At 42.2% G+C, this 21902-nt stretch overlaps 1 protein-coding gene across 5 annotated transcripts in view; it reads right to left on the bottom strand.

Moving 5' to 3' along the window:
- Positions 1-448: 448 nt before the first annotated feature.
- The window catches only part of RALBP1 (ralA binding protein 1), a 45444-nt gene continuing 23990 nt past the window's right edge, over positions 449-21902 (bottom strand). For 3 of the 5 annotated variants that reach the window (XM_033439408.2, XM_049698514.1, XM_033439409.2), the window contains exons 3-10: positions 20555-21007; positions 16708-17057; positions 15148-15309; positions 14024-14155; positions 8763-8870; positions 3257-3378; positions 2893-3016; positions 2146-2685 (exon numbers count right to left, since the gene is read on the bottom strand). In XM_033439408.2, the coding sequence (XP_033295299.2) occupies positions 2164-2685; positions 2893-3016; positions 3257-3378; positions 8763-8870; positions 14024-14155; positions 15148-15309; positions 16708-17057; positions 20555-21007 (1973 nt within the window). In that variant the 3' untranslated portion in view covers positions 2146-2163. The other 2 variants (XM_004275957.4, XM_033439410.2) reach the window with 2 other exon arrangements.

Below are 21902 nucleotides of genomic sequence, written 5' to 3'. Positions count from 1 at the left end.
TTCACTTCCCCAGAACTGGAACCTGAAACTGTCAGCCGGGAGTCGCGTGATCAGCAACAGGACAGTGATCGGCCTGACCCCTGCAGTCCCCTACAGGAAAGTGACCTGGCCATGACCAACCTTTCTGCCAAATCAGGCCAGCTGACCTGTGCATCGGCTGGAAGGACAGAGCTCACCTCCCACCGGAACCAGGGCATTGCTCACAGAAGCAGCTGCAGATCCAGGCCAGCTCAGCACGAGCCAGTGTGGAGGAGTCGTCGTCGTCCTGATGGCGGCAAAGCCTGCTGACCAGCAAGTGGGCGTTGACTCTGCTGAGGTGAGGGATGCAATGTGAGTTGACACACAAGGTTCTCTGCGCTCCTGGACCTTGAATGAATATCAAACCAACTCCTTGCCAGCTACAGGGCACTCAGTTATTTCAAAGAAAGAACAGCTACGAAAAACGGAATTTTTTTTCCTCAAATGGCTGTTGAATTTATTTGCTTGATCAATAATGGTCCTGGCAAAAATTAGTTAACCAACACTGAGACAACTGTGATGAAATACTAATTTTAAAAATTCATGACACTGTGATAGAAATTAGAGTTTAAACACAAAAGAATCCCTTCAATATTGCCAACAAATATAAAATGAATGTAACATGACCGACAGGACGGCAAGAAGGCTTTTATACACTTACATTTGACACCTGACCGTATTTTCAGTCACCGTAATATCTTCTCTCCAGATTTAAAAAAATAGTATGCTGATTTCTATAACAAAGCTTTTTTCGTACAAAAATCAAATAATGGCCAACAAGTCACAACAGTGCAATAGGTAGAGAATAAAAAACAGCATTAAACAGGTGCTGAAAATAAATACTAACCAGGAGGAGAGGACAGAGCCCTCGGGGGCAGGGGGTGTTTCCATCACCTTGAGTGTGTGGGGTTTGTCTTCACAGCCGTGAGAGCTGACAACCTCGTGGAGCCACGTATTCGGACACAGCAGGACTGGACCGAGTGCCTACGAGCCGGCCTCCCAGACACCTCGGGTTGCCAGAGACGTGGTGGGGTCAGGACTACGGCTGACTCCAGAGGAAAGCCATTTCCTATCGCTCAGCCTGGTCAACTGGGCACCCAGCAGCAGTTCACCCGGCCCCTGTGGACACTGACATCTGAAATCTTGTGTAAGAGCATAGCTACCCATCCATATGGCTTTTTCAGGCAAAGAGATGCTTACATTCTAGCCCAAGCAAGCAACCCACGACGTTCTGTTCTAGTGGCAGGTTGGAGAAACAAATCCTCTGTGTGGATGCCCCGGGTCCAGGCAGCTGCTCCCACGACCCAGCGACAAGCATCTGCTGATCCCAGGCAGCAGGAGCCGGGTGGCTGTGGTGACCCTGGCCGGCAGGCAGGCTCCGGAGCAGCTGTGTCTGCAGCTGCACAGGCTGCTGTGGTGACTTGGGCCCGGGGTGTGGGGCAGGGAAGGTCACCCCCGTGAGAGCCACTCGGGCCAGTCGGGAAATGTGAGGCGGCTCCCAGGACAGAATCTGCACCACGGAGGCGTGAAGGCACAGGCGAGAATGGCGGGCAGCAGAGACCCTGGAAGGGGACACGGCGTGGGCAGGAGTGAGGCTGCCTTGTTTGGTTCCCCCTTGAACGAGAGAAAAATCCTGATTCTGCCGTAATAAAAAGGAAAGAAAGACGATTTTTGGTTTAAAAAGAAGCCACTCAAGGGTTAAAATAGTTATTTTAACAAAGGAAATTAATCTTCAAAGAAGCTGACACTAGCTGGAAACTCATCTGTGCCTGACAAGCCCGCACCGCGTGCCGCTCTGTCCTCGTGTCACCTGCGGTGAGCACCGCCCACGTGGAGGAGGCATCTTTACAGTGGGGACAGTGGAGGCGGCGCTGACGGGGCTCCAGGCCACTGCTCCGGACGGGCGGGTGGCGCTCAGATGGGCGTTTCCTTCCTGTCCCTGCCGGGCGAAGACCGAGGCTGCTCCTTGCCGCTCGGGGGCGGCTCCCTGGCGACGGGCTCGGGCTCAGCCTGGGGCTCAGGCCGGACGCGCTGCAGCTGGAGCAGGCGGAGCTGCACCCGCAGCTCGATGATGGCCTCACGCTCCTCGTGAATCGCCTGGTTCAGGTGGTTGTTCTTGATCTTGAGGGACAGGGACAACAGTGCTCACATCAGCAAGAAGGCTGCGGACAACAACTCCCGCTGACCACAGAAACCTGGTGCCACACCGGAGCTACCCGCCCTCGGTCCGCGAAGTCCAGGTGACGCCCTGCCCCACAGACCTCCCTCCTCCGGCAGGGGCGGCTGCTCAGCCCCGCTCGCTCGGCACCCTTCCCGGGGCCCATCCCTTCCTTTCCTGCCCACTCCGAACGGCCCTGTGCCGACCTGGTGGGCGGCCAGATGGGGCGGGGGCCCTTGTTCAGACCAGGGGGCTGTTCCCTTCGTTGCAGCAGCCTGACCTACAGCCCGAGCGCTGAAGTTCTGGAGGACCGTTTTCCTACTCAGCATGTTCGTATGCTCTGTAAAATGCTGAGCAGGACGAGGTGCTGCCAGCTGGCCCGGCTCCCACAGCCCCCTGGCCTCGGCCCGCGGCTCTGGGGAGAGGACTCCCGAGCTGGGATCCGGCGTGGAGGTCTGTCGTGGCACCTGCCTGAGGGAGGGGAAGCCGCCCACAGCCCTCGGTCTCCTCTATGAGGAGGGGAGGGCGAGAAGGGAGACTGGTCAGCGTGCTGCCGGCTCCCCACACTGTGTATGCCCTGCACGCTCCCGGTGGGACACCCCCCAAAGTCCCCCTCCTCGGCCTGCCCGTCGGTCACCGACGGCAAGCAGAACACGTCTGCCGGGAGCCCTGTGCTTGCCATGACTTCAGTGCAGCCTCGGGTCCCCCGCGCCCACCTCCAGCTCCTCGTTCTGCCGCTGCAGGTCCTGCAGGATGAGCTGCAGCTCGTCCTCGTCCTCGCTCTCGCTCTCGCTCTCTGATGAGTACTCCTCGGTCTCGCTGCGGCCGTGCTGCTGGCGGCTGCGCGGGGGCGGGGACAGGGCGGGAAGCGCGTTACCGGCCAGCAGAGACAGGCCCGTCGTCTGCCTCTAGACTGACCAGCTTTCCATGGCTGCACTCGATACTGCACCGTCCTTAAGACTTAATAAAGAAGAAACTGAAGGGTCACTCTGACGCCTCCACACGGAAGGCTGAGCGCTGGCCACCTGTGCTCGCGCCGCAGTCGGCATCCCTGGAAACCAGCCCGCGGCTCTCCCTCACCTCTGGATCTCGGCGATCTCCGCTCGGAGGCGTTCCATCTCTTCTTTCTCCGAGGCGATCTGTCGGCGCAGGAACTGCTCCATGGCCAGGAGCTCCTCCTGTTCAGTCAGGATCTCATTCTCCTAAATAATGACCACCGGTGAACACCTTGAAGAGTCTGAGTCTAGGAAATGTCACTCTTTCGGGGTCTCCTGTCACCCTGAATTGTTTCACCCCATACACTAACACACAAGTTATGGGAAAGCTTGTTGTACTGCACACCCAAAAAATACCCCATTTCCCTAATGTCAAGAAAAGGCTTCTTTGAGAAAAGGTAGACTAAGTTGTTTGGGAGGAATGACTAGATTTTTCTCAAGACATAAAACGCCACTTAGGAATCCTTCTTTTGCAAAGGCTCTGCATGCCGCCAGCACACTGGGCACAAAGCAAAGTTCAAGTGACTCCGTGTGTTTTTGCTTCCCAGTCCTTTCTGAATGCCTTCCCACTGAGAGAATCTATTTTAGGGCCACAGTGGGCTTTGACAGTGTCACTAGGAAAGAAGGACCCAGGAGACGAGAAGCTGGTATCAGCATCACCTGAAAGTAGATCTAGTGATGGAAAGATGTTCACAGAAGGAATTTTTCCTCACCACAAGCCACCATCTTCCTCAACCCACGTCCCCAGAGATAATATTTAAAAAACAGTAAATATTCTCCTTTAACAGAATACGCATTTCTAAAACTGATTAGCTCACCTAAGGGGATATAAATCCCTATCTGCCCAAGATCTAGCTAGCCCTTTCAACCTACTGAAAAGAACCAAAGCAGACAAAACTTAGGAGGTAACAGAGATGGAAAGCTACAGAAATTAGCTGGAGGCAGCAAAGGTCTACAGCATTTTTTCCCAAACTAACAGGTAGCAAGAGGATAAGAACCTGTGATCAAATGTGAAAGATGCTAGGGTCAAATTCTAAAGTCAACTACCCAAAGCCTCCCATGTGCATAAAGACTCTCTCTCGGAGATACGATATCCATATTCCCCAGGTGTTCCCAAATGCAGAGAGGCTCATCCTTTACCTCAGTGCACTTAGGAAAGCTACTGTTCCAAGAAATACCAGATTGAAAACTGAAATAAAGACATATTTGGGACTTGATTCTCTCTTCAGGGGAGAAGAGTTATACGTCCCTGGTAGGCAAAACAATGTATTTTCAGAAGTGACAAAAAAGGATTGAAACTTGTAGGGCTTTAGGTATCCCACATACGTGAGTTTCTGGGAGCACTGACTATGCTGTCAGAGCCTAAAACTTCATTCCTTTCTGGTTGAACTCTGGGAATTTCCAGAATAGAGTAAGGTTGAGTGAGAAATTCAGAAAGAAAAGAGCTCATCTTTAGCTCTCTGCCTGGAAATACAGTAGAAACTCAAGAGCTGTTTGCCAAATTGATTAATGAATAATCGAACAATTCATCTCCAACAACTGACTTTCACTGGCAAAGAATAAAATATCTAAAAGGTGTTATTAGCAACGACTATCAGCTAAAATCTGTTACATTTCAAGGATCTCAAGCTTTGTGACATCAGGAAGAACAAATTTAAAATACTGAAGTCCAATCTCATTAATATGGAACAACTACACTAATTTGTAAATTAGAGGAAATACCTATAACTCAAGACCTGTGTGTGAGTGAAATGAGATGAAATAAAACAGCTAGAACAGTCTCCAGTAAGAAGCAATCACTCAGTACAAAAGGTAGTTTCTTCCTCCAGCTGAACATTTACACAAACACCACATAAAGGTAGGGCCAAATACAACAAGTAAGCCCCTCTAAAACCTCTAAATCTTCTCATAAGTTTGGTTAAAAGATTCATACCTCTGTAGTTGAGCTTCTCAAATTATAATATAAAATGACCATCAGCAGTCTGGCAACACACTCCTGAACAACCAATGGGTCAACGAAGAAATCAAGTATTATCTTGAGACAAATGCAAATGGAAGCACAACATACCAAAACTTAAGGGATACAGAAAAAGCAGTTTGAAGAGGGAAGTTTATAGTGCCAAATGCCTACACTAAGAAAAAAGATTTCAAACAGTGTATACCTCAAGGAACTAGAGAAAGAACAAACTAAACCTAAAATTAGCAAAAAGAAGAAAATACTAAAATCAGAGCAAAAATAAATAAAATGGAGACGAGAAAAGCAATACCAAAGGTCAATGAAATGAAGAATTGGTTTTTTAAAAGATAAGCAAAATTGACAAACCTTTACCTAGATTTAGAGGGGACTTAAATAAAATTATAAATGAAAGGGAAAACATTACAGCTGATACCACAGAAATACAAAGAATTATAAGATACTACTATGATGCCAACAAACTAGATAACCTAGAAAAAATGGGTAAGTTTTTTTTGTTGTTGTTGTTTTGATTCCCTCTATTTGCCATTTCTTCCTGGGTAAGTTCTTAGAGGCATTAAAACCCACCAAGACTGAATCATGAAGAAATAGAAAATCTGAACAGACCAATAACGAGTAAAAAGATTGACCCAGTAGTCAAAAACCTCCCAACCAAGAAAAGAGCAGAACCAGATAGCTTCATGGGTGAATTCTACCAAACATTTAAAGAAGAATTAACACCAATCCTTCTCAAGCTCTTCTGGACAATTGAAGAGGCAGGAACATTCCCAAACACATTTTACGAGGCCAGCATCACCCTCGTGCCAGAGCCAGATTACAGACACCACAAGAAAAGAAAGAGGCCACTATCCCTGATGCACACACATGCAAAAGTCCTCAAAAAACATGCTAACAAACCAAATTCAACAATACATTAAAAAGATCATACACCACGATCAGGTGGGATTTATCTCTGGGATACAAGGATGGTTCAACATAACACAAACCAATAATGTGATATACCACATTAACAAAATGAGGGATAAAAATAGTATTGTCACAAAAGATTCAAAAAAGCATTTGACAAGATTCAACATCCTTTCATAATAAAAACTCTCAACAAAGTGAGTATAGAAGGAACATACACAGTGACATGATATGCTCATATGACAGGCCTACAGATAACATTATACCCCAGTGAAAGGCTGAAAGCATTTCTTCTAAGATCAGAAAAAAGACAAGATGCCCATTCTGTTCAATATAGTACTGAAGTCTTAGCCAGAGTAATTAAACAAGACATAAAAGGTATCCAAACTGTAAAGAATTAAAATTGACTGTTTGCAGATGACATGATCTTATACACAGAAAACCATAAAGATTCCACCAAATAAGTGTCAGAACTAATAAATTTAATAAAGTTGCAGAATACAAAATCAACATACAAATATCAGTTGCATTTCTATATGCTAACAACCATCTCAGAAATTAAGAAAACAATTCCATTTACAATAGCATAAAAAAAAGGCAATAAATTTAGATATCCCACGTTCATGGATTGGAGGAAATAATGTTAAAATTTCCATACTACCAAAGTGATCTACAGATTCATTGGAATCTCTATCAAAATTCCAATGGAGTTTCTCACAGAAATAGAAAAAACAATCCTATAATTCATACAGAACCACAAAAGACTGTAATAGATAGCCAAAGCAATCTCTCTCTCTCCCCCTTTTTTTAGCCAAAGCAATTAAACGAGATGAACAAAGTTGGAGGCATCATCCTACAATCAAAACAGTGTGGTACTGGCTTAAAAAAACAGACATATACACCAATGGAGCAGAACCGAGTCCAGAAATAAATCCACACATTTGTGGTCAATTGATCTTTGACAAGGATGCTACTACACAATGGAGAAAGGACAGGCTCTTTAATAAATGGTGTTGAGAAACTGGTTTTCCGCATGCAAAAGAGTGAAAATGAATCCTTACCTTATCTCACTCCATACACAGTAATCACCTCAAAATGGAGTAAAGACTTAAATATAAGACCTGAAACCATAAAACTATTAGAAGAAAACATAGGGAGAAAGTTTCTTGGCATTGAGTCTGAGCAATAATTTTTTAGATATGACCCCAAAAGCACAAATATACAATAGACAAATGGGACTGCATCAAACTAAAAAGCTTCCACATAGCAAAGGCAACAAAGGAGTGAAGAGACAACCTATGGAATGAGAGAAAATATTTGCAAACCCTACATCTGATAAGGAGTTTACATATAAAGAACTCAAACAACTCAATAGTAAGAAAACAAACAACCCAATTAAAAAATGGGCAAAGGACCTAAATAAACATTTCTCAAAAGAAGACATACAAATGGCCAGATATATGAAAAAATGCCCAGTGTCACTGATCATCAGGGAAAAGCAAATCAAAACCACAATGAGATAACACCTTCCACCTGTCAGAATGGCTTTTATCAAAAAACAAAAGATAACAAGTGCTGGCGAGGATGTGGAGCAAGGAAACCCTTGTGCTGTTTTAGTGGGAAGGTAAATTGATGTAGCCACTATGGAAAACAGTATGGAGGTTCCTCCAAAATTACAAAATAGAACTATCACATGATCTAGCAATCCCACTTCTGGATATATACCCAAAGTAAATGAAAACAGGATATTGAAGAAATATCTGCACCCCCATGTTCACTGCATTATTCACAATAGTCAAAATATGAAAACTACCAAATGGTCAATGGATCAATGAATAAAGATGTGATATATATATATATATTTTTATAATACACATGTATACACACACACATATATATATATAAACATATATAAAAAACATAGGGACTTCCCTGGTGGTCCAGTGGTTAAGAATCCATCTCATAATGTTGGGGATGCCAGTTCGATCCCTGGTTGGGGAATTAAGACCCCACATGCCACAGGGCAACTAAGCCCACGCGCCATAACTAGAGAGAAGCCCGTGCACGCACTGCAACGAAGCGAAGAGCCCAAGTGCCGCAATGAAAAATCGCGCGTGCCACAACTAAGACCCGACACAGCCAAAAAAACAAATAAATATTTAAAAAATAAAACACGTAAACACATATACACACACCATGAATATTAATCAGACATAAGAAGGCAATCCTGCCATTTAATACAGCATAGATCAACCTGGAGGACATTAGGCTAAGTGAAATAAGCCAGACAGAAAAAGACAAATACTGTACGATCTCACTCATTTGTGGAATCTAAGAAAAAGTCGAGTTCATAGAAGCAGAGAGTCGAACAGTGGTTACCAGGGGCTGGAGGGTGGGGAAAATAGGGAGGTATTGGTCAAAAAATACGAAGTTGCACTTAATGTTGAATGACTAAGTCTAGAGATCTAATAATGATGATGATAGTTAATGATACTGTACTGAATACTGGAAATATACTACGAGCAGACTTCAGGTGCTCTCATCACAAAAGAAAGGTAACTGTGTGAGAGGATAATGTTAATTAGCTTGATTGCAGTAATCATTTCACTATGTAGAGGTGTATCAAATCATCATGTTGTACACCTTAAATATACACAATTTTTATTTTTAAAAAAAGAATCTTACAAAATAAAGAAAAAGTTTAGCTTACCTGGGCAAGAAGAATATTTATGACTTCCTCATTTTCATTCATTTCTTCTTTGGAAACATCCTCTTTTGAAAGACTGGCTATCTCTTGTGCAATCTTGGTTTCACACTCCTGTCAAGTGAGAGAAATGAAAAGCACTGGTCAGCCTACTGTTAACACATTCAACAAATTCACACCATCACCAGTCCAGAAGTTTCCTTCTCACCTCCTAGAACTGAAAAAATAAGAGTGACACAGTCAGCTGAACCATCTGGACATATGGGCATCTGCTAACTGGGCTTTGAAAATAATGTGTGGATCTCAGTTTGTGGCTGCACTGGAAGAAAAATATTCAATTTTAATGTGCTCACCATTTCCGGAACGCTCCCACATAAATTACCTTCTGTAATACTTTCTTTTCTTTGGAGGGGGTTGATTTTAAGCATACAGTTCAACTGGTTTTGATGACTGTATACAGTCAAGTAACCACCGTCACAATCACGACAATGAACATCTCCATCACCACGAAGTGCCCTTGGGCTCTTCCACCATCTGCTGCCCCTGGCAACCACTAACCTGCTTTCCACTGCTCTGGTTTTGTCTTTTCTTATGTTTCATATAAACTGAATTAATCAGTAAGTAGTCTTTTTTATCTGGCACATTGCTAATTTTGATTCGTCTATTTTGTTGTTTGTATCAGTAGTTTACTGAGTAATATTCCATGATGTGAATGTACCCCAATTTGTTCATCCATTCACCAGCTGATGGACATTTCGGTCCTTTCTAGTTTTGAGCAATTTTAACAAGACCTGTTATGAACACTGTGTATTTGCTTTGTGTGGGTATATGCCTTCTTCTGTTAGATAAATACCTAGAAGTGGGATTGCTGGGTCAGATGGTAACCTCATGCTTAACTTTAAAAGAAAATGCCAACTGTTTTCCAAAATGATTGAACCAAGAGCAATACAGGAGAGTTCCAGCTGCTACACATTCTTGTCAACACTTGGTATTTTTAATTTTAGTCATTCTGGTTGGTGTGTAGTAGTATCTCGTGATTTTAAGTTGTATTTCCTTAATGACTAATGATGTTCAGCATCTTCACATGTGCTTATTTACCATCCATATATAATCTTCAGTAAAGTGCCTGTTCAAATTTTTGCCTTTTTAGAATTGACTTGTTATTGTAACAAATGTACCACTCTGGCAGGAGATGCTGATAATGAGGGAGGCTAAGCATGAGGGGGGAAGGGGTATATGGGAATTCTCTGTACCTTTCCCTCAATTCTGCTATGAACCTAAAACTGTTCTAAAAAAATAAAGTTTAAAAAAAATTGGTTTGTCTTGAGAGTTTTTTATACATACTAGTTCAAGTCCTTTATCAAGTGTGCTTTTTGCAACTATTCTGTCAGTCTCTGGCTTGCATATTCATCTTCTTAATATCTTTTGAAGAGCATGTTTTGATGAAATGTAATTTACCAAATTTTTATTTCATAGTTCAAGGACCTTGTGTCCTATTTAAGAAATCACTCAAACAGCTCATACAACTCAGTAACAAAAAAACAAAAAACCCAATCAAAAATGGGCAGAAGGGCTTCACTGGTGGCGCAGTGGTTGAGAGTCCGCCTGCCGATGCAGGGGACACGGGTTCGTGCCCCGGTCCGGGAAGATCCCACATGCCGCGGAGCGGCTAGGCCCGTGAGCCATGGCCGCTGAGCCTGTGCGTCTGGAGCCTGTGCTCTGCAACGGGAGAGGCCACAACAGTGAGAGGCCCGCGTACCGCAAAAGAAAAAATAATGGGCAGAAGACCTAAATAGACATTTCTCCAAGGAAAAAATACAGATGGCCAACAGGCACATGAAAAGATGAAATCATCATCACTAATTATTAGAGAAATGCAAATTAAAACTACAATGAGGTACCACCTCACACTGGTCAGAATGGCCATCATTAAAAATCTTACAAATAATAAATGTTGGAGAAGGTGTGGAGAGAAGGGAACCCCCCTAAACTGTTGGTGGGAATGTAAATTGGTGCAGGTTCCTCAAAACACTGAAAAATAGAGTTGCCATAATGATCCAGTGATCCCACTCCTGGGCATATATCCAGACAAAACTATAATTCGAAAAGATACACCACTATGTTCACAGCAGCACTATTCACAATAGCCAAGACATGGAAACTACCTAAATGTCCATCAACAGATGGATAAAGATGATGTGGTATATATATAAAGGAATATTACTCAGCCATAAAAAAAGCCATTTGCAGCTACATGGATAGACCTAGAGATTATCATACTAAGTGAAGTAAGCTAGAAAGAGAAAGACAAATACCATATATATCACTTATATATGGAATCTAAAACATGACTCAAACTTATCTACGAAACTGAAACAGACTCACAGACATAAAGAACAGACTTGTGGTTGCCAAGGGGGAGAGGGGTAGGAGAGGGATGATGGATTAGGAGTTTGGGATTAGCCGATGCAAACTAGTATATATATAGGATGGATAAACAACAGGGTCCTACTGTATAGCACAGGGAACTATATTCAATATCCTGTGAAAAACCATATGGAAAAGAATATGAAAAAGAATATATATACTTATAACTGAGGTACTTTGCTGTACAGCAGAAATTAACATAACATTGTATATCAACCATACTGCAATAAAATTAAAAAAAAAAAAAATCACTGCCTAAGCCAAAGTCAGTAAGATTCTTCTCTGTTTACTTCTGGAAGTTTTTTTAGGTCTTAGTGTATGATTCATTTGGAGCTAATTTTTGTATATGTTGTGTGGAAAGAAGGAAAAAGTCAGCTTCTTCTTTTTTTTTTTGCATATAAATATCCAATTGTTCCAGCACCATTTGTTGAAAAGAAAAACCTTCCCTAGTCAATTGTCTCAGCATCTTTGTTGAAAATTAACTGCCCATACATGTATTGGTCTATTTCTGGACTTTCTTTTCTATATATCTATCCTTATCCAATACAGACTGTCTTGATTACTATAGCTTTACAGTAAGTCTTAGTATCAGGTAGTGTGAGCCCTCCAATGTTGTCCTTTTTCAAAACTGTTTAGGCTATTCTAGATCATTTGTATTTCCACACAGATTTTAGAAGAGCTTGTTAATTTCTACCAAAATCACCTGTTTAGATTTTGATTGGAATTGAACCCACAGATCAATCTGTAAAAACCTAACATCTTAACAATATTGAAATATAAATATATTTTTAATTTATGTCTATTTTTTTTAGGTTCACTATCCAATAGTTCATTGCGAATATACAGAAATACAACAGACTTGTACATCTGATCCTGTATGCTACAATGTCGCTAAAGTCATTCGATTTTGTACAGACTCCTTAGGATTTTATATAGAGACAATCACATCATCTACATATAATAAAGACTGATTTCTCTCCAATCCATATGCCTTTTTTTCTTGTTTTACTGCACTGGCTAGAACGACCTCCAGTACAATGTTGAATAGAAGTGGTAAAAGCAGAAATCCTTGCTTGTATACCCAATCTTAGAAGAAAGCATTCAGACTTTCACCATTAAGCACAATGTAAATCAGAGATTTTTTCTGTTAAGTGCCCTTTATCGGGCTGAAAGGCAGTGACTGCGAGTTTCCGTCATGAGTTAAGTGTCAAATTCTGCCAAATGCTTTCTCTGCATCTACTGACATGATATTGTGCTTTCTTTTTTTTCTTTTCTTTTTTTTTTTTTGTGGTACGCGGGCCTCTCACCACTGCGGCCTCTCCCGTCGCGGAGCAACAGGCTCCGGACGCGCAGGCCCAGCAGCCATGGCTCACGGGCCCAGCCGCTCTGCGGCATGTGGGATCTTCCCGGACCGGGGCACGAACCCGCGTCCCCTGCATCGGCAGGCGGACTCCCAACCACTGCGCCACCAGGGAAGCCCTGCTTTCTTATTTTTAGTCTGTTAATATAATGAGTTATATTACTTCTATCTTTAAAAGTCATTTATTCCTCAAAGTTGAAATCAACTTGATGGAACCTTTGGAGCGCTTTGTGAATTAATAAGCAGACACGAAAAGACAGCATCAAGAAACTGGCAAAGTAGAGGTAATCCATCCCTTTCTATGTTGGCTCTGGTTTGCTGTGTCACAATTCCTTTATCCAAGAGAGATGCAGGAACAAGAGAAAGGAAGCCGAGCCCACGTGACCCTGTCCTGGGTCAGAGACCCTTCATTAAAGGCTGATGGGCAATGCCACATGGTGGACAGTGACCACAGGAGGACTGGTTGGTCTGTCACTAAAACCTGATTCCAGGCCGAATCATGAAGGGAATAATTAATTAAAAACAGGCACTGGAAGCAAAAGATAGATAATCTGGCAAGTGGGGAAAAAAGAAGAAAAATACACAGCGGGTGTCTGCTAGTCCTAGAGTGCAGGTGTAGAAACTCCATCACAGCTTCCTTCCTGACAAAGCTATCCCCACGTAAGTGCAAACTGCTGCCCTCGAAGCAACATGGGTTTGTCTTGTCTTTTAGCAAAACCACAACTGCGACCCACCATGGACCATGCTGTCCCACTCGGACAAATGCTAACTCATGTTCCTTGGAAGTGGTCTTTGGACCCTGGCATTGAATCTGCACGTGGGTTGTAAGAGGGTCCAGAGATTTGGGACCTCAGCCTTGGCGTGGCCGGAAACTCAGAGTCCCAGCGCCAAGCAACACACACTAAACTAGAGGGAGACCAACAGTCTGGCTCACGAACCCCAAGCTCATCATGAGGCACACGCCACCCTGCCTGTTACCAGGTAAAGAAAGGCCCTCTTGATCTTCGGTACCTCCGTGTGTTTCTGACTCAAAGCCCTCAAACTCCCCTGCAGTCTTTGAAACATATCACCATCTGACTGCTTCTCACGCCTGGAAACCTGTTTACAGGTACAACCAAGCAGGAAATGACAAAACATCTTTTAGCCAAATAGTCTGTTTAATTAAAAAACTCAACTTTCTAAATTAAATGAAGCATTTCCCTCATACCAAGCCGAAGGATCAATAATCCAGAACTAGGAACATGTGAACAAATCTCCCATCAGGGAACTTCCCCTCAAAAGGTATTTACACTGGGTTGGCCAAAAAGGTCGTTCAGCTTTTTTTTTTTTAAACAAAAACCCGAACGAACTTTTCGGCCAACCCAATATAAATTGGGTTGTACTTTAAAAAAATAACTTAAAATGGTATATAAAAGATTCCAGTGCACTCTTTTTACATTTCCTTATAAACATGATGTGCCAAAATAATAAATTTACTCACTTGTCTTTTAGCTTCTCTCAGTTTTCTTTTGAGGGCTGTCAAAATTCTTTGTACTTCCCATAATCTTTCCTCTTTAGATAAATCCTTTATCCCACCCTGCAGATCTCGATGTAAACAGTTCAAAAGAAACTCCTAGAAAGTAACACACCACACACTGTATAGGATTCCATGTTTTGTCATTTTAAAATAAAACCACATGCAATTTCTAAAAATGCAGAATCTACTTTTCAATTATCATTAAAAAAATGACATAATGCATGAATTGTTTTTTCAAGCCTATGACTGAAAAATCATCTTTATTTTTTCTGCCTGAGCATTGGGTTCTAATCCATCAATTTACAATGGTTCCCAGTAGTCAATTCACATCCCTTCCCCCAACACATCAACTACTAAGAAATGGGAGCTCAGAGCAGACAAAAGGGAAGAAAGGCAAGCAGGGATTTGATAACTTGTATGCAAACAAAAGATGTAATAATTATCAAATATAAGTAAATGCCTTAGCCTTGAATTTCTTACTGAGCTTGCCAAACACACACAACCAAATGGCACTGTTTCAGTAGCACAGTGGGAAAACAAAGGATTTGGGGTCAAATCCTGGCTCTTCAGCTTAGTAACCAGGTGACATAGCATAAGTTATTTAACTTCTCCAAATTTCATTATTCTTATCTGTAAAATAAGGCCAATAAAGCAGCCTTGTCCAGATAAGCTAACATTTTTGGACTGCTTACAACATACCTGGCACCATGGTGAACATCTTTAACGCATTATTTCATTTAAGGTAATCTTCACATCAACCCTAGGAGAGGACTCATTTTTAAATGCAATCCCCAAGGCTTAAGGAGGTTAAGCAACATGCCTAATTAGGAGCAGAGCAAGAATTTAAAGCCAGGTCTTTTGATTTCCAAACATGTGCTCTGTCCACTATGATGTTCTGCCTTAACTGGCATGAAATAGTGCCAGATGGGAAGTTCTGGCTTCAGTGTGCCATGAAGAGTGTGCCTGACACAGCTCCAGACACACAGGAAGTGTTCATGGAACAGGAGGCCATCGTGCTCAGCACTGCAGTCTCCCATGGGGTCAGAGCGAGGGCTGGCTCTGGAGGCTGGGAGGGGGGCTGCACACACCTGTCTTCTTATCTCCTCCTTGATGCTCTCCTGGGTCTCGGGCAATGTGGGCATCGTGGCCATGTTAGACCATCGCAGAGGTTTCGTCACTTGCTTCAGTGTCACATTTCCGAAGAGCTCTTGCACGTGTGTGAAAAACACATATAGGACACGATTGCTAATCTAAAAACAAAAGATTTGCAAGAAAAATATTAAAATTATCATTTCATTTCATTTGTGTCTGTTGCCTAAGTGCATCCTCAGTAGTGACTAGACATGTTTTGCTAATTAGTGGCCAATTTAAAGAAGAGAATGAGAAAGTATGAGTTAAGTCATGGACTCAGCACTATGAGGAATTGCAAGGAAAAAGCCAAGAAATGGATGCAGAGGCCGATGATCATCAATCTGTTCTGTTTTAGCACCATAACATTAATTGATTTTTTAAATCTTATGTTCTTTATTTTCAAGTTACTGTGATACATTTTAACACATGCAACTGGATCTACTAAGGAACAAAGGAGCCTGCAGCTGCAGAGCTGGGCTGAGTGTGGTAGCCCCTGCTCCAGAGACGAATGCTTCTGGGCAGACTCCAGAGCCCGTGTTTAAATAGATGCTCCAATGCTAAGAGACCAGGACGTTACGCTGGCTAAAAAGTTAATACAAGAAACTATTTCCTACCTAAAACTTATTCTGACAACACACCTGAATCTTCTGTGACACCAACATCCCTACTACAGTTATATTAAGTAACAATGTAATATTTACCAAATTCTGAAAACTTGACTAATATGAAATTTGAGAAACATTTTGCTTCCAAAATATAATCAACGAGCAATGAAGGAATCTTCAGTGAAAGAAAATACACTTTTATATGTAACAGTGTGTTATAACAGTGACCAATAATAACCTGGTATATTGGCTAAAAAGCTTAAAATAAAAACTATAACCCCATCTCATGTTTTGCCCTTTGTTCTTGGCCTGAGTGAAATATCAGTAACTCCAATTAAAGGAAAACACATGCTCTACGCAAGCACCAAGTGAGCAGCAGAAAACGAAGGCCAGGAATTTATGTTGTAAAGAGACACCAACTAACACACCACCCACCTCTCTGAAACGCCTCCTCAGATTAAGATTCTGTAAAATACTCTATATACACCTCTTCATGAAGTCCTCAGGTCAAATCCCTGACCAAATGAATAACGTTAGGGCCCCTTGAGCCTGAGTCTGTATGTGTATGTGATATGACTAAGCAGTAATGCTATTTGAGGAAGTAACTGAAATCCTTAAAACACTGCAGATGAACTGTAACTGCAGGTACCTCGGGCTCCTCTTCCACTAAGGACAGATCACTGTCATCAGGAACTGCTTACAAACCACACCAAAGACTGGACAATATTCAAATTTCACAGCTGCAGCTAAAAAGCCGACATGCTCATTACCTTACATGCCAACACTGTCCACACTGTGAAATAAAAAGGCCAACATTCAGGCTAACCCCTTACCCACCATCCCTGGTTCACTGCTTGGTATGTGACTCAGCAACAGGAAACCCTCCCTACATCCCCAGGGCCGGCCGTGTACCTGGACAGTCGGGCTGAGCACTATAGAAATGTTCTGGATGTTCATTTTTGTTTCCAGCTCCTTGGCAATAACGTGGTCCATGTGCATGATCAGCCAGGAGATCAGCAGACGGTTACACTCGGGCAGCTCCTCCAGCAGGCGCTGGAACTCCTGCACCTTCTCGCCCTCTGAGCTCCGCCCACAAGCCTCTTCAAAGCGGGGCAGCAGCTCCTTGGTCAGCAGGTTCTCGGGCAGGTCCCGCAGGTATTGCTTCAGCAAACTGGCCACAGTGTTAGGCTCATACTCTTCCAAGTTTGGAGACTCCTCTCTGTCATAGGCTGCTTTCAGCTCATCCACCTTGGATTTAATTCCTTAGAACATTCGAATTCAAAAGAGAAAGAAAGTATCAAGAAAAAAAAAAAAATCCAACACACAGCTTTCTTCCCCAGTGTGCCTACCCCTGGGGGATATCAGAGAAGGGCCATCCTGACCATATGAAGTGTTAATCTGCACACGGTTCATACAATTCCTCCATTAAAGCAGATAAAAGACTACACTTAGAGGATGAATAACCAAAAGCTAAATGATAATGGACAAACTCAATACTCAAAACAAAAGTCATAGTAACCACAGAAACATCAAGCAAATATGCCAATCGATTCAGGGAAAAAAACTTGTTTTTTATTTAAAGATAGGTAGGTAAAAATTCAGGCAAAAATTAAACTACAATCTAAGCATATGCCTTGTTCTACATGAGCGGCCAACTGCTTTTGCTAACTAGTCACAAGACTAACAACATAAAATACAACTCAGTACATACAAGCACGTTGCAAAAAGTTGTGGGTGACTACTCTTTTATAAGTAAAAATTGTATCATAAATGCAAAAGGTGAGTTCACTATCTAAACAAACTCTTTGAAAATTATTCATTACATAATACCCATCTAATTTCTAAGTTTAAGTTCTTTACATGTTTTCTTAGTCTGAAACAGGGTTACAATAAAAGAAAAGTGAAATTTTGGGTTACTAAAATCGAATTGTTTTGCTTTTCTTACTGGACAGAAACACACACAAATGTTTTTCAGACACTAAGTATTTTAGATTTTTAGTCCAATGTGCATTTAAGTGACATAATTCAGTGACACTGATTGCTCATGAGAACACAAGGTAGCTTTCTGTTGTTTTCGATATTTAAAACTTTAGGCCAAGATGTGGTACTACACACAACAGAATACTATTCAGCTATAAAAAAAGAATGAAATCCTGCCACTTGCAATAGCATGGATGGACCTAGAGGGTGTTACGCTACGTGAAATAAGTCAGAAAAAGACAAAATACTTCATATGCGGAATCTAAACAAGTAAAACAAACTATACTTTGAATATAACAAAAAAGAAACAGACTCACAGATATAGAGGACAAACTAGTGGTTACCAGAGGGGAAAGGGGAGGGGTGAGGGGCAAGTGAGGGGTAGGGGATTAAGAGGTACAAACTACCATGTATAAAATAAATAAGCTACAAGGATATATTGTACAGCACAGGGAATATAGCCAATATTTTACAACTATAAATGGAGTATAACCTTTAAAAATATTGAATCACTATGTTGTATCCCTGAAAGTTATATAATTTTGTACATCAACTATACTTCAATTTAAAAAAAACTTTAGGCCAATTACTGGAAACAAGCCACAAACTAAGGCTGACAGATTGTAACGGTAAACACAAACACTCGAGAGTCACCTAGTCTGAGCAGCATTTTACAATCAATAGTGCTTACATCTGGGCTCTGACATTCCTTATGTGAAAACCATTTAATGCCATCACAATAAATCAGTAACTTAATCTAGCACTGACAAAATGAAATCAACAACTCCAAACAGGAAAATAATATGAATCTTATTTTTGTGTAATCTTTATTTTGAGGCAGAAAAGTTAGAAAATAATTCCTTTTTTTTTTTTTACTGAGTAAAAACATGGTGTGTGATAATTTTAATTGAAATTCTTGATCGAAACCTCCTCTCTCTCTCACATACATTTTATAGATTTGTAATTTTCCCCCAACAGTGCCTGCCCAGAAAATTGCACAAGTGAAAAGTGCACAAATTTCCAGGTACAGAAAGAGCATATGCAAAATCATAGATTAGCTTTAAAACTGGAACTTATATATGGATAAGTGAGAATCAAGAGTTCTCCACCAGAAAATAATACTGTTAGCATTCAAAAAGAAAAGTCACAGCCATAAACTCTGTAGTCCAGAGTGCTGAATGCAGCATTCTGCCAGAGCTTCAAAAATAAATACAGGGGCTTCCCTGGTGGCGCAGTGGTTGAGAGTCTGCCTGCCAATGCGGGGGACACGGGTTCGTGCCCCAGTCCGGGAGGATCCCACATGCCGCGGAGCGGCTGGGCCCGTGAGCCATGGCCGCTGAGCCTGCGCGTCCGGAGCCTGTGCTCCACAACGGGAGAGGCCACAACAGTGAGAGGGCCACGTACCGCAAAAAAAAAAAAAAAAAATTGATCAAAGCAGAAGCTTGGCCTCCAAGGAGCCAACAACCAGGGGAGCAGCTCAGTTTGAACACTCTGACACGTGAATTCAGAGAAGGAGTCCCACACCTCCGACTCCAAAAGAATGCAAACATCAAAAATAGGTCAAAGACAAAAGAATCCTTTGAACAAAGCTGTAGGAACTCTTCAGAGAAACTTTCACCTAAAACAAAATTTCTTCACACCTATCAAAATCACGTGAGAGAAGCAACTATGTTAGTACTGTGTAGATCTTTAAAAATCCATCATAAATTTTTCTTAAAAGGCAAGTTTCAAATTCATTTAAATGTGTTTATTTTTATGTAACTAAGGACTTATAAATTCAAATTCAGTGCCTAATTCATTTATCTTATTTTCTATAAAATAGTAGCATTTTAGCCAAAACACTCTTAAATGATAACATGTTATCTGTGGGATTATGTAAAGGTCTCCCCAGTTATCAAACATGCTGGCCCTTTCTTAACAAAGCTTAAATATCAAATCCACCTTCTAGAAATGTGCATGAACCAATTAAATGGAAAAAGTAAATCTAGTCTCTTTATTCTAAATGTGTATGATTTAACACATCATGAAATACGCATGAGCAACAGTGAATATTATAGCCTCAAGGTCCAGGACCAAGACACTGAACCACAGGAACGTGATGACAACAGCACGGATGCCACACAGGTCAGGACTTGCATCCTACACCAACACAAAGCCACCCTGCTCTGTAAGAAATAGAGTCTTCTACTTTAGACAGCATGCATTTTCCTTGATTTTAGACACCCAATACGAATTACTTTCCTGCCAGTATGAAATGTAAGTTTTCATACACACGGAACGTAGAGAAATGGAACGTCAACTTCACTAATGCACATAAGAGCCGCGCCTGGACACAGAGGTATCCACATCTAAACATTTTAGTAAGAACCTAAACATTTAGCAAGAACACTGTGCATCCCTCAGCTGAACTCAGGAAATACTTAAACGACTGTCAGTAACTGTGTCTTGTGGCCAAGAAGCGTCCTGAACCCAGATGTCCTTCCTCCCCGCTGACCACCCTCCAACGCCCAGCCTCACGGAGGCACCCAGGTGAGGGGCACCACAGACAGACACACACACACACACACACACACACACACACACACACACACACACACACACACACACACACACACACACAGTGTGAGGGTCTTTGTTCAACTGGAAGGATCAAGGAAATGAATGAGGTTTAGGACCCGTGTCACAATTTTCCTCACAAGTGAGTATTTGTTCCCTTCCTTTGAAAAGTGGAAGTGAAGCTAACCTTTAAAAACCAGTACATGTGGCGCGAGCCCCATACCTGACACTCTGTAGATGCCTTCACACTTCATGCCATGCTTCTCCACGTAATCCACACACTCCCGGAAGACGGCCGGCAGCCGAACGCCATCGTACATCATGGTCCTCTCCACTGCATCAGCCAGAGGAATCCCAAAGATGGGTTTGAGATTCGGGACATCTATCTGAGGCACCTCTGGCTCCTGAATTGGCTTCTTCTTTTTCTTCTTTTCCTTCCACTGTTTAACCACGTCAGCTGCTGTCAAGTCTTTTGACTTTTTATGTTTTTCCTCTTTGTGTTTTTCTTCTTTATGTTTTTCCTCTTTGGGTTTCTCTTTTATTTTAAAATCCTTCTCTTTCTTTTTAGAAAAGCTGGGCTTCTTGAAAACATGGATCCCCTTGGACCTCTTCATTTTGGAAGGACTTTCGGCTTCATCTCCAGAGCTATCTTCCTGAAAGGCGGCATAGCCTTCAGCTGCCAAAGAAATGCAGGGAGCATGAGTCAGATGTCTGCTGAATGTCAAACTGTCCATTTTCAATGTCTGAAAACAAGACAAAGAAGTGCCACCTGGCCCTAGCTACCTAGCTTTTCACCCCATGGCCAAGCCCTCCTGGTACTCTCAGCAATTCATTCAATGGCTTCCCAGCTAAAATGAGGCGTTGCCGTGACGTCTCCTGACCACAAGAGGGCGACGAGCAGAGAGCCAGTTACCCTTGAAACTGGTTTTATTTTATACACACATGCAATTGGAATTTCTGCAAACCAAATTATTATAAATAATCATTTATTATCTTAATTTATGTATTATCTACACAGAGGGCTAATGGAGAGAATCCCTATATAATGCACAGCATTCTTTCATCAGCTGAATAAGGCCCTCTAACTTACACTCTACTTAGCTTAGGTTTCTTCATATTTGGTTCCTATAATGTGAAGCAATCTCCAATCATGACACGAAATGCACTACTGTTCAGACGCTCCCGTCATCCCCATCACACTTTGCTCTCCTGTCTCCAGCTGTTAAGTTCTTTCTGCAGATGGCAGCTGGGACTGAAGCCTCATCTGGGGAGAACAGAACCAGGAAACTCCCTAATCTCGGGATGGTGGCCACTTCCCTGCGTCAGAAGCCCTGGTTTCACACTGATAACTGCTTAGTATCAATATTAGAGTTATCCTAGTTTGGTTTCACTGTTCTTTTTTATTTCAACATCTAAAACTCTCCTTTTCTTTAGCCAACTACCTCACAAGCTATTTTATAACAAAAATTAAAGGTATTGCATACATTTCCCTCTAATTAAAGTACCAATACCACAAACCCCACACCAACCAGAATGGCAAAAGTCTTAAGGGCATAATACCATGACAGAAA

Source organism: Orcinus orca, chromosome 15 (genome assembly GCF_937001465.1).
Source record: "Orcinus orca chromosome 15, mOrcOrc1.1, whole genome shotgun sequence".
NCBI classification, from domain to species: domain Eukaryota; kingdom Metazoa; phylum Chordata; class Mammalia; order Artiodactyla; family Delphinidae; genus Orcinus; species Orcinus orca.
The sequence above is the reverse complement of the archived record's forward strand: the minus strand, read 5'-3'. Positions and strand labels throughout refer to the sequence as shown.